This window comes from Lepidothrix coronata, unplaced genomic scaffold (genome assembly GCF_001604755.1).
Source record: "Lepidothrix coronata isolate B3197 unplaced genomic scaffold, Lepidothrix_coronata-1.0 Scaffold19, whole genome shotgun sequence".
In the NCBI taxonomy this organism is placed as follows: Eukaryota; Metazoa; Chordata; class Aves; order Passeriformes; family Pipridae; genus Lepidothrix; species Lepidothrix coronata.
In genome coordinates this window covers 2,159,547-2,179,438 of record NW_016690199.1, presented here as the reverse complement: position 1 = coordinate 2,179,438, position 19,892 = coordinate 2,159,547, and the positions used below count along the sequence as shown (strand labels likewise).

Here is a 19,892-nt window from a genome sequence, read left to right as displayed (position 1 = left end):
TTGGAAGAATTATTTGAAAGTACCTTCCTAACAAAACTGCAGAAAATACCACACATTTCTTAGATTTCAAAATCAGGATTTTTTTATGAAATAAGATGTAGATAAAACTATATCGCCTTTCGAATCCAACTAACCATTAAGTGATTATAGTAGCAACAAAGCTCTAATAAAAGGGCCACCAACTGAAAGACTTACCCAGTTTAAGCTTGCTCCTGGGACCATGCCTAACATTCCAGCTCTTTATAAATTTCTTGCAAATCAACAACTTTTTACAAGACTGTAAAATTTGCTTATCGTTATCACATCAGGAAACAAATGCTTTTCCAATATTTTAACTGATGAACACTGTACCTGCTACTTTATGTTATATTAAAAAAAAGAAAAACCACCCAGATATTGCACCATGTCTGGTTGGGGTAACCAATTTTTTATGGGTATCTAAAGTCCTCTGTGTGGAAGTAACAACATAGAGTATTTTATAGCAAGGGATAATTAGAAAGATGGACATGAAGATGAACTTCCTATTTCCAGGGTGTTACACACTGCATATGAAGATGATTCTAAGACATGTGACAAACCTGACTGCATCATCTGTCCAAACCTGGTGTGGCACATAAAATGGCTTGCAATGGAAAGCAATAAAGATATTTATTTATCTCTCTACATAAAAAATACACTTTCCTAATTTTATACCTTTACAGAAGCGCTGCTTTCATCACCAAGAATGAGTATTCTTTTTCTATCCTGTAACTTGGTACTCCTTGTACTGGCACCTTCTAACAGTGATCAGGACTAAAACAAGAACTCCTGAAAATCAGACTACAACTCTGATAAACTGAATGACCAGCTCAAAGCCTGTTATTCATATGGTTCTATAGCAGTCAATGCCTTTTACTAAATATTTAAGATATATAAAGGTAAACACGCAGGACTGGAAATCACTACACATCAAAACTAGAGATGATCTTTAAGGTCCCTTCCAACCCAAATCATCTGATTTTTTTCTCTGTAAATGGCTCGTGGAAAAATATACATCAGGTACTTCACTCATTATTCTAATGATCAACGTTCAGGGGTTTTATTATTATTAATTGCACATAAATTACCATGATTTTTGTATCCCTGGGAAAATATTTAGCCATTCACTTCTCAGAGGAACAATGCTGAACAAAGGTGATGAAAGCTCAGCATATAAGAACAGTGCAGAACACGCAAATTTATGCATGCCATTTAAAAGGCATGGCATTAAGACTACTAGCAAAAAAATCAAAAGTATGTAATAAATCTTTAATTGTAAAAAAACCCCAAACTAATGTTTGCCAAGTCCTTGATAACATTTAAGCATGAACACTGCCTACTTCAGGAGTGCAAAATCTTCTTAACTCACTTATCTGCATATACGCTCAACCTCCTCTGAAGTGTTCTGCTGCAAAATTCATTGTATCCAAGATCTGCTAATCATCATCAGGAAACTCTGTTATGCATCTTAAGGACGTACTTTAGGCTCTCAAGAGGAAAAATAAACACGTTTTATTAGCTGCTTTTGGAAAATACTGATTTGTATTTATTTAGAAACCTTTTCAAGTTGCACCACTGTTAAATTAAATATTTATGGCATGATTTTCCAAGGAGTTTAACACCTGTTAAGAGTTGAACATGCTGACTTCAACAGGATTTCCAAGGGCCCAGCATTTCTGTAAACCTCAGAAGTGACAAGGTTGGGATGTGCCAAAGCAGCTCGAGATGGATGTCACTGCTGAGCTCTGAAACGCAACCAGGATCCTGCCCGGCCCCTATTTCCCATCCAGCACTGCATTTCTGACAACAGAATTAGCCATAGTTTCCTAGAAATGCCAGAAATACCACTCATTAATTCCTGTAAACTGAAAACAAAGCGTAAGCTAAATGCTGTTAAGTTAATCTCCAATGCATCTTCCCTGTCCTTGACTAGCATGCTTGGATCATACACCACCACTGAGCAGCAACTATAGAGACTAAAATCCAAAGTGTGATAAGAACTGGAAAGTAAAGCTATTGATATTGAGAGTGAGAAGTTGAACAAGTATGAAGACAAAAACAGAGAATAAAGAAGAAAATATGTCTGATACACTGCAAAAACCTGTATCCTGGTGACAGTGGGGCCAGTGGCTTTGGCATTTGGCTTCTCAGCCAAAACTGAAGCCTGTGTCTCTGGCCTTGCTGTGAAGTCAAAACAAGGGGTTAGGTTCACTAATCCTTATTTTGCTTAGCTTCTGAGAGACTTACACTTACAATCCCTCCCAGCTTCATGTTTTCAGGTATCCCACGTATCCCATTCTTTCTTTATTTCTCACACCCTAGAGGTGGTTGCCCTCCTGCCCTTCCTGGTCCTTTACCCATTTGCAACACGTGCCTAAATCTGAACTACAGTGCAAAGACATCAATTTATATTTCAGAATTAAATACCAAAATTTCCTTGTGGGGTTTGGCCTATAATTCTGGAAGTAAAAAAAATGTTATCTTTTAGGCAGTAAATAAATAAGTAACATCTAAGTAAGAAATTACATCAAAATGATTCGAATGAAGATCAACGTGATTTCATACACTTAGAACAGATAAAATAGTTGAATATTGAAGATTGGACACATCAATCTCCTTATACACTTTATAGCACACTATAAATCTGCCCAGCAAGCTGAATATTTTACTCATTAAAACAGGAGCTTTCATGGCACTATAAAATATTTTGAATAGAGACTAGAAAACCAACAAGCATATTTACTGTAAAGCTTTATATTTGTGTCATCAATTAACACCAAAAGTTTGGAAAAAACCTAAAATAAAAGCTAATCAAAGCAGCTAGCTGTCAAAACAGATGGGAACTGTATTTTTCAAATCAAGCAAAAAGCCAAAGCTTTCGAACATTTAGTGTTGCGTCAGCTGATACAGACAACTTAAAGGAAGGACAGCAAATGTCAGGATTTTATGAAGAAAAGGTGTCCCTGACTTAATGATTCACATTTATGAATTTCCATTGATTTTTTTTTTTTTTTTTTGGCTTCGGGATGATTAACTCACACCAAAGCAGACCTCTGAAACCTGAACTATAAATAAGGTGTCGCCATGACACTGCAGGCAAAATAAATAAAAACAGAGCCCCAACATTATTTCAGCCTCAAACAAATGTTTCAGTCCCTACATTGTCTGGCTCAGAAAGATACATAGACAGTCTCACAGACAGAGATATAAATGAACAATTGCAGTACCTTTTTCCCACACTGTTTACAGGGTTGGCTATATTCCTATTGGCAATAGATTTTCTTCTTGACAGCTTCTTGGTGTTGGGGCTGTCATCAGTGTTGTCATCCTCTTTCTTTGTTGTGTTACTTCCTTTGCTGTTCAGGTCCCTTAGCACATTATAATTAATTTTACTTGAGATTTTCTTCTGTTCTAACATCTTTTCAATTGCCTCTCCTGCTGTGCTGGCTTGAATTGGCTCCCGCTTCTTTGCAGATTTCTTTGGCTTAATTAAAATATAAAATTAGTGATGCAGATACAAACAAAGTTTCCATGAAGCAGAGGGGCGAGTTACAGGGCAGCAGTCCTGGCTCAGGTGCTGCTGAGGTGGGGATGCAGGTGACATGCCCAGGCCAAGCCAGCGCTCCCTCTCCTGCCACTCAACGGGACCAAAGTGTTTCTTTTCTCCGAGAGATAAATGTTTGCTTTTTTGCCAAATGCCCAGTGTATTACAAATTCTTTACTTAGTATCTGCAATGCTGCCAGAGAAGAAGGATGGGCCATTTCTCATGCATGAAAAAAAAAAGGGGGGGGGAGGAGTGAACTCCTGTTACAGGAATAGGGACCCTGGTAGCATTACCCAGCATGGAAATAAAGAATTTCCCCCGCTAAAACTGCCTTTAGAGTGAAGCTGGGTCACGACTCCCCTAAGCACTGACAACTCTGCATCGAAGCTGCAACGCTGGTTTATATCAAGTCTGAAAGCGGCGTGGGAAAGCATCTACCCAACTCCTCCTCCTCACTGGAAAAGGCCAAGAACATGAGCAGCAGCTTTCTAAGCATGGACTGGCATTAACACCGACGGATAGGGAAGCAGGAGGCTGCAGACACACGGGCACTGCGGCAACGTCACCGACAAGTGCCTTTCCCAGGCAGGGGCTGCGGGGGCTGACGCTGCGCAGAGCCAGGCAACGAGAAGTGACACCAGAGAACATTTCCAGCCATGTCCCATGCCTGGGTAGGTACAAAAAAAAAAAACCCACCCCAGAATCTCTGTTTCTCATTTGGCGTTTTCCTTTTCAAAGGAAGGTTTTAACACCAAGCTCTGCAGGAGATTTATTTTTTAATGGATAATAACCCCTCTGTTTACCTACATGGGTCAAGTGCTACCTTGAAACTGGAAAGCACCACATTAATCAAGTTCTACTCGAGCTGTCAGAAACAATACAGGGTTAGAGAAAAACTCCTGTGTTGTCCGAACAAAAAAGTGGGTGTTTGGGCTACTTGGCGGTGCCAACGAGTTATACAATTTTGAAAATTGCTGGTAGACTGCCACGTCTGCGTGAGCTCAGGATGAATGAGAAACTCTGAAGTATAAAACAGTGTTTCATTGTCTGGTTTTGTTTTTATTGTTGAAATACCTAAGGGAAGCAGGAAACTCTGTCTTTCGCATTAGTCGGAAAAAAAGATAGAGGATATATGCACTAAAAACTAACATGGATTTTAGTTGCATGTGGACGATTTGACTTGTCACTTGCTCAATTACACAAAATACTAATGCTGTAAATCGTGAATATACGGCCAATTAGGCTGTTTAAACTGCTAAACATGGAGACAGGACATGCCATTTGTTAACATAACTGTCGCATTCTTTATGAAAGGTAGAACAAAATACTCCTTCAAGTGACTGCAACAAGGATCTGTTCAGTTCTTCATAAAGAAATCATTATTGTAAGAGCAAAGAAAGCCACTAAAGGTATGGCAAGTACAAACAAATTCCCCATGCACAGGTTAAAAAAAAAATTGGGCATGTCTTAAGACCTGTATTTTAATAAGCAAGCAATTAGAACAGGAATCATAAATGCAAAGAGCTAGCTCTGACTTTGACATGCACAGAATTTTCTCATAATAGCAATTTAAAAATAAAATTTTGGGCAAGAAAGCGTTTTACTCACCACCTGAAAAAATATAGCTTTGTAATTCAATAACAGCTAGAGATACAATAGCTTTTCCTTGTTCAGTGGTGACCTGTACCAGTATGCCCATAATCCTACAGGGAGCTGATCAGCAGATGTCATGAATTTCCAGAACATTTTCAAACAGACACAATTAACACACAATTTAATACCTTGTGTTCCTTATAAATCCCAAGTTCTTTCTCTTTTGCTATTCTTGCTTCCTTTTCTGAAAGATGACAAAAGGGTAACCAGCATGAAGATTATACAGACTGCATATTTCAGCAACACCAGCCAAAAGGAGAATTTCAGTCCTACATACTTACCTTTTTGTTCCTTCAAATAATCTGCATTTTCTTTCATCCACAGCTCTGCTTTTATCTGAGCTTCTGCTTCGTTAAGTATATACTAAAAGACAAAACAAGTTTATCTACTTTCAGAAATCAAATCAAAAACCATAAAGCAAAACTGAACTGAAAAACCACTGGCAAGGTCAATTCATATTCCATTTTAAAAAATACATTAATAAAAGAAAACATGAGTGAGATGTGACAATCAGAGAGCAGTTCTAGTAACTTCTAAAGCTGGCAAAAGCAACAACCTGTTTTCAAAAAACAGTGCTTGGTTTCCAAACTATGATGGGGTGACCAAAAACCATCCAGGATTCATTGTACGTGGTCTGTAATTAACCAAAAATGATCCTGGGTTTATGATCTTTTTCAGATGATACGAGAGGTTATTATGACAATATGGTTGTCTGCAAGTAATTCTGTGTGTTGATGGTGGTCTGTAATTCAAAACAGAGTGGGAACCATTGCCCTGTGCGACCAAAACAGAAACATGTGTCTTCTGGGTAGGTTTCTGCCAAGGTTTAGGCAGAGTTACTGAGTTTATTAGTTCAATGGCCACATCTGTGTGAAGGAAACCAGCTTACATTGCTGGAGCGTTAGTCCTCTAGATTTTAGAGAGCTGGGTTCAGTAACCACATCCAGGCTTATTTGCAGTTAACTCCACTTAGTCTCAGTAACATCATTAGTGAGAATGGAGCTGTAAAATGCATCTAGGACTATTCAGATGAATCAGAGAAATAAATAGATAGGTAGCAATTACTTAATTGTAAATTACTTAAATGTAAAAATTAACCCAGTATTTAGCTCAAATATCAATGAAACAAAAGTCGGTGCTGTTTGGGAGTGAAGAGTTTCTGCAGAACAAAGACAAATTAGGCCATCCGTCATGAACAAGACACTTTAATTTTAAGCAGTGCACCCAAGACTTGTAAAATGATGTTTAAGTGCAAGGAAACAATTTGAGATTTCTCCATCTTTTGGGCCTGAACATTTGAGATTTTCTCCAAGTAAAATCTAGGATTTCACAAGAAAAATAACTCTAGTCAAATTAAACTAATGCAGGCAGGAGTCCTTCCTGCAAACAAGGGAGGGCAAACAAGGCGAGCAAATATCTGGGCAAGTCCTGGTTTATAAGACCAATATTTTTACTCTTTCATCTGCTTCTATTAAAAGTGGACCATAATAGTAAAACCCACTTCTTCCTAGCTCAGTTATTCATCCTGCTTAGGCTTTCAGAGTGTTCATAATCTTGGGCTCACAGTATTACAGTCTATTGCCATAGAAATGAACATGAAGTCATAAAAGCAGAGTTATGACCTCATCACAGAGCCTAGGAAGAGGAGAAAATGTGCTTATTCTTCCCCTGCGATTGTTTAAATTATGGACTGGCTATAGTGGAAAACTTTAGCATTCCCACTCCCTCCATTCCGCATCCACTCCAATCATGAGACACTGAAGCCCAACCCAGCAAGCCCCACTTCACAGCTACAGTCAATTCATCACCAGCAACGTTTTAGAGACCAGTAACCCCTGCGCAACCTCATCACTCTCAATGACTTTGCACCCCAAAAGGAGTTTTTAGCATTGCCATTATCTGTTCCAGTGACACTGTAAACCAGAGTGGTGGCTGGAGAGGGCGTCAGGCTCAGCATCAGGAGAGCTGGACTGTCATGTGTCCAAGCACTGACCTGCTCTGTGGCATCCAACAAGCCATTTTCCACAGTCATGTGTCTGTCCTGCTCAGGTTATACGGTAATGGGTGTTTTTTGCTGCCACACAAATAATAATATATCCAGAAAACATTACAGAAATCTTTGGAAGGACACAGAAGCTGTACATGCTGGTTTTACAGTTTGGTTTCCATGGCAGCCTCCTATGCTGAATATATCTTATTAAATAATCTTATTAAATATAGCTATCTAATAATCCTCTTAAATATATCTAATTAAATAATGAATTTAGAGCTCCATCAAACTTTTAAAAGTCCTCCTTTAGAATAAAAGACATTCTAAAACTTAATTATTCCAGAATGCTAAGAGCAAGCAGCAGCAGCAGCCCCACATATGTGTATTTATATATAACTTGGGCAAGGAACAACAAATTCATGCGTTTGCATGAGCATCAGTTTTGCTCTCAGATCACTGAAATCGCTCAAACCCCTCTACAGATCAGAGAGAAGAGGCAGCTGAAGGGAGAGGATAAACCAGGTAAGAACCATTTTGTCTTCCCCAGGTATCCAGACGCGGAGACACTCGGGATAAGAGGGCACCTTACCCGATCTATTTCACTGTCATCGATCCCACTCAGATCTAATTCGCCATCTCCCGTGTTCTCACCTACAGAAAAGAACACATTTTAATCAGCCGCATGTTTGCTGAAAATTCATCACAACTCAAGTTTTCCACAGTAATGTAACACTTCAGGATTGTCCTTCAGAGATTTGCATCCTTCCACCTTCATCCAGGAGGTTTAATGTGTTGCTGAGTATTTTCAGCATGGAGGTACACGCACGCACGAATTCACCACACTGAATTAATTTGAAATTCGGGAATCAGCACAGTCTTCTTCAGTGCTAAAAATCTGCCAGAGACTTCCAGTCATCTTTTTTCCCCCCATTTTAATTTACAGCTACAAATGTTCAGCAGGAAGCTGAGGAAACCATTTTAAAAGATGACCATTTTTCTTTCAACATAACAAGAATTTCTCTGTCAGAGCCTATAGGTCAGTAATTTTTCCGTAAATTATGACTTAGAAAATATCTTCTGTTTTCAGAGAAGCAGCACTGACCACTGATTAACACATCATGCCGACAGTCACATGATGGCTTTCTTCTCCACTTTCTGTAATTACAATTTCACTGCAATTTTGGTAGTTTGGTAGTTATTAGGACTTCTGAAAACAAATTTTTAAATATTCTGTCCATTAAAAAGCATAACAGCACAGAACTGAGGCCTAATTTGGGACTGGCACAGTGTACAGCAGCAAAACCTGATTTTCCACATCACATTAGAGTACTGTAGTAATACGCTATTAATTTATCCAGGTAGAGAAGAAAACAAATTATTCAACAAAGACTTATGATGGGGAACGAAGCAATCTTCTTGGTCATCTCCATTACATCTTACAAAGATCAAACAAGAGATGACCTAACCAGTTTACTTGCAGAAAAAAAAGGTAAACAAATTAAGTTTCAACAATCTGCAATAACAAATTAAAACCAAAATAGTGCAGATCAGCTTGACATCTTCACAATTCCCACTCCCCAGTACTGGTGATGTGCCTTCCCACAAACCAAGGTCTTTGAATGGTTTGATTCCCCAGCCTGGTGCTCCTGCACAGCTCTGGACCGGTGGAGGGGGATGGCAGCAGCAGTTCTTTGATCCAACAGCAGCCAATGGCAACCAAACAGTAAAGGCAAAGGTTGGAAATACAAGCACTCCCAGAAGATGCAAACGATGCTCTGCTTGGCAAAACTCAGGAGTTTAAACCAGTTGCCTGAAGTACACGAAATCACAGGGTTGTGAATCCAACCAAAACACCTCATTAGGGATAGAGGCTGAGCTTCCTGAGGTGGTGCAAAGGGTCTGGATCCTCAACTCAACAGACACTGACTGGTATCAGACACTGAGCGCTTACAAAATCTACAAAATCCATCTTTTCAAAATCCACCTTAAGCAACCAACAGAAAGTTTTAAACTTTCCACACTAAGTCATAAGCAAAACGGGTTTTACCTCCAAAAAATGCCAATTCACAAGGAACAGCATAGAATCATAGAATGATAAAATCATAGAATGGTTTGGGTTGGAAGACCATCTCATTCCAAACCCTTGCCATGGGCAGGGACACCTTTCACTAGACCAGGCTGGTCAAAGCCCCATCCAGCCTGGCCTTGAACACTTCCAGGGATGGGGCATCCACAGCTCCTTTGGGCAACCTGTTCCAGTGTTTCACTACCCTCAAAGTAAAGAATTTCTTTCTAATATCCAATCTCAAACCTCTATCAGTTTAAAGCCATGCCTCATTGTCCTGTCACTCCAGGCCCTTGTAAAAAGTCCCTCTCCAGTTCTCTTTAGGTACTGAAAGGTCGCATTTAGCTCACCTGAAGCCTTCTCCTCCAGGCTGAACAATCTTAATTCTCTTAGCCTTTTCTCACAGGAAAGGTGCTCCAGCCCTCCATAACACTATACTTGGATTTTTTCCTAAGACTGTCTCATAAATGCAATAGCAACTTTACCAATTCAGACAATGTAGTGCTAATATGACCGAAAAGGCCTTAAGGAACATTTCTCATTGCTGTTACACTTAGAAATTAATTGCACATTAGTCCCAGGCACCAGATTTACTTTACAACCTTTTCCCCCCAAAATACCTTAAAAGTGTAAAAGATTTTATAACAACTATGTAATTGATCAGTACACATGCTTTTCTTCTGGTCTGATCTCTATATAGTGCAGTAAGAACAGAACTTTCTGCAGCAGTGCCAGCAGCTCCTCATGCAGGCACCCCACTACCAGCCAGGCTGGGATGCAACCACAGGACATGGCCAAGCACTCCCTGGCTTGGAAGGACAGAAAGGAAAAGCAAGGTGACAAAATACACATCTGTGGTTTGCTACCTTTTAATATAATTCACTGGAATTTTTTTTTGAAAAGTATAATCATGCAAAGCATGGAGAGGAATCACCCACAGGAGTGCAGGATATTCTGGAAAATAGCACTGCACATCTCTCCTGCCAGAGCTGAGATCCCAATTTTCAGTTTGGTTTACCTGCGCAGATACAGGATTTATTTTTCTTCCATATTCGTTGCACCAGGTAAACTGAGCTGTCCACACTCTCTGCACAGGCTTGGAATTAGGGACAAAGAAAAAGGGAGCCAACCTTGAAAATCATTATTAAGTTCTGAAAATTGTAGGTTAGAAAACCAAAATTTGGAAGTGGTGACAGAACTACTCCACTTCACATAAAATTGATCCCAATATTATTTGTTATAAAAACTGCCAAAGCATCTTATATATCCCACTGAAATCAAGCTGCCACTGCTTTTCATCATTATACACCTTGCTCTTCCTATACCCTGCTATATTTTTGGATCAGAGGTTTAAAATTTAATGTGTCACAGTACAGTAGGTGTCTGTTCCCTTACACAGCCCTAACATGCCAGACTGAAAATGATGTAATTTCAGGCACCATGAACAATTTCACTTGTCATTTCAAATATAACTTGTTACCAAATTAGGTGCCAGTTTTTCTCATTGCATCAATTAGCAACAGGGATGGAAAACTCATTCTCCAACTGGTAAATTGTAGAGAAGAATCCAGAAGTTACATGTAATAAGCATTTCTTAGACCCCATAACAGCAGCAGAGGGAGTAATTGCAGGATATCCCTCTGCCTGCAAGTTGTCCTTTTTCCTGCCAAAGCGATAGGCATTCATTAAATGGGTTTTTCAGAAGAGAAGGTGCCTTCAAATCCTTAGTTTAACGTTTTAGCTGAGGAAAAAAAATTTGTTTTGTTACAGAACGCCAATTCAAAACAGAACACATCAATTTTGATATGAAAATTTCCATGGCAATCGTTTCCAACAGGAGTAGACCCTACCTGTCACAAATATCTGTCTGCTTGATGCTGTACCAGCTCACTGCAGGGCATGGAAACTAAACCCCTTGCTTTTTTATATACCAGAAAAATCTTCCCAGCTGCTAAACTTCTCAAAACAATTTCTAAATGATCATTTTCTCTTTTAATAAAAGGGTCAAAATGAAACGTTGGACGAAATGAAAACACAGATGTGGCCAACATCTGGTCCAGCCTCTTAAAAGCTTATTTAAAAGCAGTAGCATCACGTGGCACAGCTCTGAGACATCGCAGATTTCTTCTGTTAAGGAAAACAACCACTTTACTGCAGGGCACAGGCAAAAAAATAAGTTGGGCATTAAAAACTACACCCCTCCCACCCTCCCCTACAAATCCAGTTGTTAAATGAAAGGACCATCAGGAAGAGTGCAAAGCAAGACAGCGAGGACCAGCATACTCCATCCTCACTCAACATCTCTGTAGCAAGAGGAGGAGGACGGGCCCTTCTAGAGCTTTCCATCAAGGTACTGAATCAGCCCCATTCATAACACTTAAAACCATCAATCACCCCAGCCAGCTCCCCAAATATTTAAAAATAAACTCTCCCCCAAAGCCCTCTCTTTACAGCCTTTTAATGTCTTTCCAAGTGACTCCAGTAGACACAAGGGCTACAATCAGACACTGGGGATTAGGTTTGTAAACCTGTAGGATTATTTACTGTTCTTGTCATTACTAAATGCACACTAAACCCTCTTTTAACACACCGTCTCCCCCCCTCCCTACCTCTGTGCAGCTAGTTAAATGTATACACAGCACACTATTATGGGGATTTATTACAGAAGAATCATTCCAGCCGATATATTTTAAACCCCACATTTTTAAAAACAGCCACATGAAGAATGTGTTTTTCTGTTTCTATTACAGGAGGCAGTACTATTTATTGCTCTGCCCAGATAAGAGGATTTCCTTACAGACAGAAATGGAGGCTGAACACTTCCCAGGAAATCCTCCAGAGCAGATATAGTAGAAGGCACTTGGTGCTCTGGTCCCATGCAGCAAATATCCCTTCATCACACGATTTCATAGCCAAAAGAGTTGAAACAAAGAACCCTTCCACCTATTCAGCACAGCACCAGATGCTAAATACTTTCAGTATTCAAGGAATACTTTGGGGCTAGAGCATAACAAACCCTGAAAAGAGTTGGGAGATGCTTTTTCAGCTACAAAAACACTTAAGCAACAAACTTGAGCCCAGGGTATCAGAAACAGTGGGATTGACTGCTGCTCTCCAGAGAGGGATTAAACCCAACAGGAGCCACAGAAAGCTCCTGCAGATCCTCACAGGGATCCAATGGGGCAGAAATACTTTAGCAGCCCAAACTGATGAGCAGTGCCTGTGCCACTTTGGGAGCTGCAAGGAGTGTGAAGGGAAGGAAGGCGGTAGCTTAGCATCAAAAAAGGCACTGCACAACTGTGCCAGAATATAATTGATTAGCTGATCAGAGGGGACACGAACCCATCTGGAAGGGAAAATAACTGATTTACCGAGGGGCGTGAAGAGTACAGTCATTAAAAGTGGGTAACTGGGAGGGGAGCGGCAGCGGCGCCAGGGAGACGAAGTGCAGTAGAGATCGGGGAGGGAAGAGAAATGGATGTGAAAATGCTGCAGCAGCAGCAGCAGCAGCAGTGCAGGATTGTACGAGGATTGATGGTGTGCAAATGAACACACCATGCACCAAGGCGTGAGCACAGTCCGTGGGGCCGCACGAGCAGGTAACACTGCGAGTTTTATTAATATGGGGCTAGGAGCCTCCCTCTGGAGCAGGCTGGGAGGTTATCGTGGCAGTTTTAAGCTGTTGCCAACCTCACTGTTCCAGAGAAGGCACTTCTTTGTGCAATGCCAGCCCTCCCTGCCATGCTCCCATCCCACAGCATGCGCCCCATGGCTGCCGAGGGCTCCTGTTCCCCCCCGCTCACTTCCGGCAGCATCATCGTGTGCTGTCATAGCAGAAGTATTCCACAAAAACAACACGTAAGGACAGGGCAAAACTGATTGCACTTACTGACGAAATAAGGTCACAAAACACATGACGTATATGCTTGTATTTCAGTGAAAATGGTTTTTATTTTATTGTATCTGAAGCCACCTTGAAAATTACAGCCTACTCCTTCAAAGTGCCAAATCGACACCAGGATTTAGTCTGATGGTGTACGGACCACATGAGGCCACACATACAGCATAAAGATAAATGAAGTCTGTCACTTTATTATTTCCTTCTGCCAAGACAAGGTTAAGGGGTCCTCTCCAGCCAAAGCCAAGTTTCCAACCTGCTAGTTCCTCAGAGAAAGCAAACACACCACACCATGCAGAGCGAGGCCCCGTCTTCCCAGAAACATTCATTCCCGCTGACGAGGGATGGTGGGAAGCGTTGCCGGCCGGCGCCAGGCTGCCTGGCAGTGCCAGGGCACACAGCCTCGGCTCTGCAAAGTGCCCACTGGCCAGCTCCTCATACTTGGACTATAAAAAGTGTAGAGAGACAAAGCCCAAATGGGTGCAAACGAAGGGCAGAGAGGAAAAAGGTACGATTTAATGAAAACAAAGAAATTCCACATACTCTACTACTGTGGCTAAGCAAGGTCAAAAGCAGGAATGTACAAACTCATCAGCTATTTCCTCACTCCTGTCTATGGAAAACAGGACCCTCTAACAAAGCAAAGCAAATTAAGAGCTGGGAGCAGCTCCAGCTGGTTTGCACTCACTGCATTGGGCTCATCCCCGTTGCTGTAGGCAGAAGGAGATTTTCCTACAAGATCAGGCCTTAATGCCGTGCAGAACTACAAACCCATCTTTATTAAGAGCCTGAGCCTATTTCCTCACACTGAGACTCAAGCTTCAGGTGCTACGTGTGTCCTGCAGCAGTTGACTGACACTGGACAGCCCTCCTGCATCAGCTGCGGTCACACGGCAGTCGCAGAACAATTACCCCGTCACAGGAACAGAATTTCAAATTTGTGTGCTTAATGATATATGGGAATGAATTATGAGAAAAGCTTTTCCTGCAGTCAGTCATCTCTCACAAAACTTTTATTAGATATTGAACATATTTTTTATAAATTAAATTTCCACTTCGGAAAAAATACCCCCAAACCACCAACCCTGCTGCTTTCCTGAGAGCACATCCATAGTGAAACAAATGCTATTGTTTCACCTCACAGCCCACAGAGGATCTAACCTAACCACATTCACATATTTCATATCCAGTTAAATGTTATACCTTTAAGACCACTCGTCTAACAGACATGGAAACTTATTAACTTAACTTGAAGCATCAGAAAAACAGTTAATCTCTCCATTCTTTCCAGAAATCCTCCCTGCAATATATATATTTTTTAAGCAGGTAGTACAAAAACAGTCCAGCAATAAAGAAAGCCTTTCTGATTCTGAAGAGTTTTCTTTGGAAAGGTAAGCTCATGTTCATTGAACTACACAGCAACATAAAAAGCCCTTAAGAAAAAACCCTTTCAACCTCCCAAAATAAATACAGCTGAACATTAAGCTCTTGAACTGAAGAACACCTTGACACTGCCCTGAAAACCAGCAACAGAGGTTCCTCTTCTGGAATAACATGTGTCCCACAAACACCTTTGGAAAATAATGAAAAAGAGCATGATTTATGCAACGTACTTGATGCAGCTTGTCGTTCTTTTTTGAGTTCACAACCCTGCTGCCATGACTGAGGGGTGAGAGGACAGCTGCTCTGAACAGGATCAAAAAAGATATTTTTTACTGATGAAACTAGTAACTATCAATGATCAACTGACCAATATTCACCCAGAAACACACTAACTAACTACCACAAATGCCATTTTCCAGCCCCAAAGCCCAGAAGTGGTACAAGCTCCCAGGCAGAGACACAAGTCTTCTCCACCTTGTGACTTCTGCATCTGGGAATGACGAGACCGACCACGGTGCTCCTGCCAAAGGTGCCACACACTCACATCTCAGCCCGTGATCACACATTCATCCCCTCCTGCCTGAGCAGTTACAGACTGAAAACTTTTTAAAATGGAGACTATGAAGACAGACTTCCCCTACTCATTGCTCTTTTCCAGCCGATCACCAATTCCCTGCTGCATTTTCCTCTTTTGCCTTTTATGCTGTTCTTGGCATCTTTTTCCCCCTTTTCCCTTCCCCCATCCTTCATTCTTTTTGGTGCCTTCTGGCCTGTATTTTCTGTGTTTTTTTAAATCTGTGCAGGGGGATCCAAGAGTAACAGTTTATATAAAGGGAGAGGCCAAGGGGAAGAACTGATCAGCATCTTAATCAGTTCCCCTCTCCAAACCCCACAAGGGCAGAGCTTGCTGCCGTTATCTCTTGCAGAGGGCAGGGGCTGTCCAACACCCTGGAGAGCCGACAGCAAAAGCAGCCAGGCTCAGATCCCACTCCAGCTCACTTTCCTCATACTGCCAGACCACTATGTAAAACAGCAAGAGCACTTTACACCCAAGCCAGCAGTAAAGGGAACAGCTGGCTTAATGTTTAAGTGCTGAAGCATCATTTCTGCAGCTCACCGGTGAAGCAGTCAGGTCTTGCCGTGGGCACTAAATGCTCTGCTGTCTGTCCCTGCAAGCCTGGCCAGCACTCAGCCACCCCAGCAGAAGGACATATGTTTACTGAGAAGTAAATCTATTCCTGTACCCCACATCAACTAAAACACAATGGTGAGCTCTGCACTACAGAGAACTCAAAAGCAAATCCAAGAATTTTGCTTGGATTATTTTTATCTATGTTTTTTAAACTGTGAATCCACTTCTGTCCCACCAGGGAAAATTTTTTAATGTATACAGCCATATAAATACACAACATATACAACCTAATCTAGTGGGTGGTGTCCCAGCCCATGGCAGGGGATTTGGAACTAGATGATCTTTAAGGTTCCCTTCAAACCCAAACCATTCCATTATTATGTGACACTATGATATACACACAGACAGTTTTTAAGCTACAAAGACACAGGAAAAAAATGAGGAGGCTTGAAATACAACATTTTAAGGCTAATTTGACTGACTGGAACTCAAAAGCAAAGTTAACTTACATTCCTAGAACACCACTGAAAAGTCATGGTTGGCTCAGATGTAGGCCCAAAAATTAGAGCAATTTTCCTTTAGCAGAAGCACAAATGGTTGAACCATCACAAGGAAATGCAAACCAGAGCCCAGCCTAACTCTGACATGTCTCTTGCCACATCAGAGTTACCACACTTACCCCCAGCCCCAGCTCCCCACCTGCAGGACAGGCACATGGGTTAGTGCTGGGCATTCAGAGGCCACAGACTCACTTCCTTGTTAATCTGGCCTGTGTCAGCTCTCCCATTAAAGCAACAGTCTTTCTCTTCCTTCCAGCACTGTGGCCTGGATCAAAGAGCTGCTCTACGTTAAAAACAGTCTACCAAAATAACTCACCCAGATGAGCAAGTAAGTGGAATGAGTTGAACTTTCCACTTAAAACTTTCTCCTAGTCACCCTTACCATCTCTCAGTAAAGCTGGGTGGACTCTCTTCTCTGAGGTTCAGAGCTGGTCTATGGTAGATTTGGTGACAAGCTCAGCATCAGACAGCAGAAGTCACCCGGACTACAGAAATGCTTCAGCAGACAATTATTAGCATTCAGACAACATCACATCACAATATAATGTATGAAATTATATACCTGAGTCTTTATTTAGAGGAAAAAAAATCAATATGTACCCTGGGCATTTACCACACTGTCCAGGTGGGCTGGATGGTGAGAAGCTGTTAACTGAAAGAAAATTATCAGGTAAGAAATTTCTCATTTTGTTACCCAGCTTCTTCCTTCCTTCACTGCTAATGAGAAATAGCAAGTGAGGAATTAGAGATATGGGGAGAGGAAAGAGAAGGTAAAAGTTTATTCTTATTATTTGTTATTACTACATTAGAATAACAGGCAAGAGCAGAAAGCTCCCCTGTCAAAAGTAAAAGCTTTGAAAACAAAGCAGGTAGGTGGGAACCTGACCCAAAAGAAAAGCCTCTGAGGTGGATGGGGGCTGGACTCAGAGTAGGTATCAGGCAGGGTTTCATGCCACCAGGACTATCAGAGGCATGAAGCAGAGAGAGAAGATACATAAGATCCTGACTGGTTTGGTGATCAGGATCACCAGCTGGGGTTTACAAACCTGCAACTAGGAGATATTTGGTTTGAATTCTTAAAAGGAGGCAGCTACAGAAATGCAGATCTGTGTTAAGAGCATCAGACCATTAGGCAACAGATGTCTGCAGCCAGCACAGACCATGTTTTTAAATAAAAATCACACAGATTGAGCAATTTCTTGTTAGATGAAGCATCATCTTTTTGTCTCTTGCCATGCCAATGGCTGAGAAACACGTTAGGTGGATGAAGCACTTCTCTATCTTGCCCTGACCCCAACAGAGCTCTTGTAGGAGCCCTGCCCCAGGGACCAAGGCAGCTTTGTGTCCATTCAGGCATATATATGTGAAGCATATTAGGATCTCTACAATCCAAAGTATAGGCATTGCTTGGGTGGCTCCAGGTGCAAGTGGAGCATGGCAAGGTCCCTTGGTCACCTGGCCAAACTGCAGCACAAGCTGCTGTAGGAAGTACAGGCACCACAGCAAACTCCTGGAGAGGACATGTGTGGACTCTGTCCTCCACCTCCTCCTCCTCCTCCTCTTCCCTGATGTTTTAGGGACTGCAATGCACCTTTTCCCAGATGCACAGTAGACAGTGGAGAAGGATTTTAACATTTTGCCTGCAGCACCTCCGAGGCCCCGAAGCCTTGGCATTTGGACAGACTGATCCATAAGCACAGCACAATTAGCATGTGTACTCCATATGCCTGAGATCCATCAGTACAGCGCTGGAATGCCCTCTGACACCACAACTCTCCAAAAGAAGAAAGCTGTGGAGAATAATTTGTCTTATTCTCCAGGAATGGTGGAATACAGCACTTCTGTGCACAGGAGGTTTAGGTGGAGCTGGAGAAATAACCTTTTCCCAACAAAGCCCTGCAGCACAATTCACCTGTAGAGAAGAGAGCCAGTTTCAAAGCCAGCCTTTCAAGCTAATGGCTATCAGAAAGGCCAGCCATCTGCTTGTGCAACCTGTCCTTATGATTAATCTCAACATCTGACTTGTATATAAAGTTTATATACTAACAGGACTATACTTCATATGTCATTTTAGATAACTTGTGTACTGCTGAGTTTACAATTTCTCCCCAGTCTGCCCATCTTCTCCAGATTAGAGGCACACAAAGGACTCTGCTTAAATGTTGATTAGATGCAAAGGGAAATGAAGACTTTGGAAAGATTTTAGTAAGTCTTGAAAACCAAGTAAGCATTTCAAGCAGTGCACTGGAAAATATAAGGTCCCACATCCACACACAATTAACTTTTTATTTAAATACAGAGGCCTCTACTTAACACAGTATTGCAGAGGCAAGAGCAAAGTCACAAATCATGGCTCAGTCTCACATACACTGAAAGGATTCATGGCTCTTTCTGCCATGCACCCATTTTATTGTACAGCATATGGCACAGTATCAAAGTTGTTTTTCTTTAATTAACTGAATAATGATGCTTTCCCATGGGCCTTAATCTAGGTTCACCATAACATACTGTGTTATGGCACCAGTTCTCAGAAAAACGACTGTGTGTCCCCAGCCCACTGGGAGACAGGGATGTGCACTTCATGTATCAATTTATTTAAACACATTCAGCATCACATGTAATATTATCTGAAATTTGGAAAGTTTATTTTGAATTAACTAAACCAAAGTTATCTTCTGAAAATAAGCTCTGGATAACTTTTTAGTATTTCATTACAAGACGAAATGCAGCCCACCAGATCATGATTTAAAATTCAGACCTACTGCCCTTTTATATAGAATAGGTGTTTACTTACACTTTATTTCTTTTCTTTTATTTCTTTAGATAAGAAGAGATGTATTGTTCTTTATGCTAGTTTTAACTAGGTAAACACTTTCCACAGCAGATTTTAGCATCATTATCTGTGAAATAAAATAAGCCCAGGATAATGGGCTGACAGAAGGGACTGATGAGGGAAGAGCTTGCAAGGTGCACAGAGGCCCTGTCTCCTGAAGGAGTAAGATTTTGAATCTTACTAGCAAGATAAAGCAGAGAATACTAAAGTCCAGACAAAACACTCCCATGCAATTCCCTTCACGCCATCAAAACCAACATAAAAATCATTAAATGCTAAAACGAAGCCAAGCAAAGGAACATTACTGTCAGTGAATGCCAACTGAAATGAATGATGTGGGTTGAAAGCGTTTGCTGACGTAGCCACAAATTGCCTCAAAGACTTGAGGGCTGGGGCAGCAAACTGGTCTGTGGAAGAGCTCCTCATTCCTGCCGAGGAGAACCAGGCACGTGGACACCTCAGCTTTGCCATCGCCCGCAGGGACCGAGGGGATGAAGCTGGAGCTCTGCCACTCCAGGGCCTTTAGGGAGCAGGACCAACTGCACCTCTCCCTCCAAACTGGGCACAACACACCCAAGATAAGGCCAAGTCACTACTTCTCACAGGGAATTTTGACCCTTGTCCAGAAAAGGTTTGCAAGTCGATGAAAGCCCCTTGTAGCTCAGACACCACTGACAGGCAGCCAGCGTGGCTGTGCCAAGATATCCGTGCCCTGGCACCAGCCTGGGGAAATCCAGTGAAGGAGCACCCAGGGACCGTGCCGGATGCTGAGGAGGCAGGGATCCCAACATCTGCATCCACAAAAGTTTAATTCT

General features: G+C 41.6%; 1 protein-coding gene across 3 annotated transcripts in view; it reads right to left on the bottom strand.

The window, feature by feature from the left end:
* The window catches only part of BRF1 (BRF1, RNA polymerase III transcription initiation factor 90 kDa subunit), a 176,963-nt gene that overhangs the window by 40,107 nt on the left and 116,964 nt on the right, over nucleotides 1–19,892 (bottom strand). For all 3 annotated transcript variants that reach the window (XM_017807459.1, XM_017807460.1, XM_017807461.1), the window contains 4 exons: nucleotides 7,796–7,857; nucleotides 5,498–5,579; nucleotides 5,345–5,400; nucleotides 3,246–3,502 (listed from right to left, as the gene is read on the bottom strand). In XM_017807459.1, coding sequence (XP_017662948.1) covers nucleotides 3,246–3,502; nucleotides 5,345–5,400; nucleotides 5,498–5,579; nucleotides 7,796–7,857 — 457 coding nt within the window. The remainder of the gene's footprint in view (nucleotides 1–3,245; nucleotides 3,503–5,344; nucleotides 5,401–5,497; nucleotides 5,580–7,795; nucleotides 7,858–19,892) is intronic.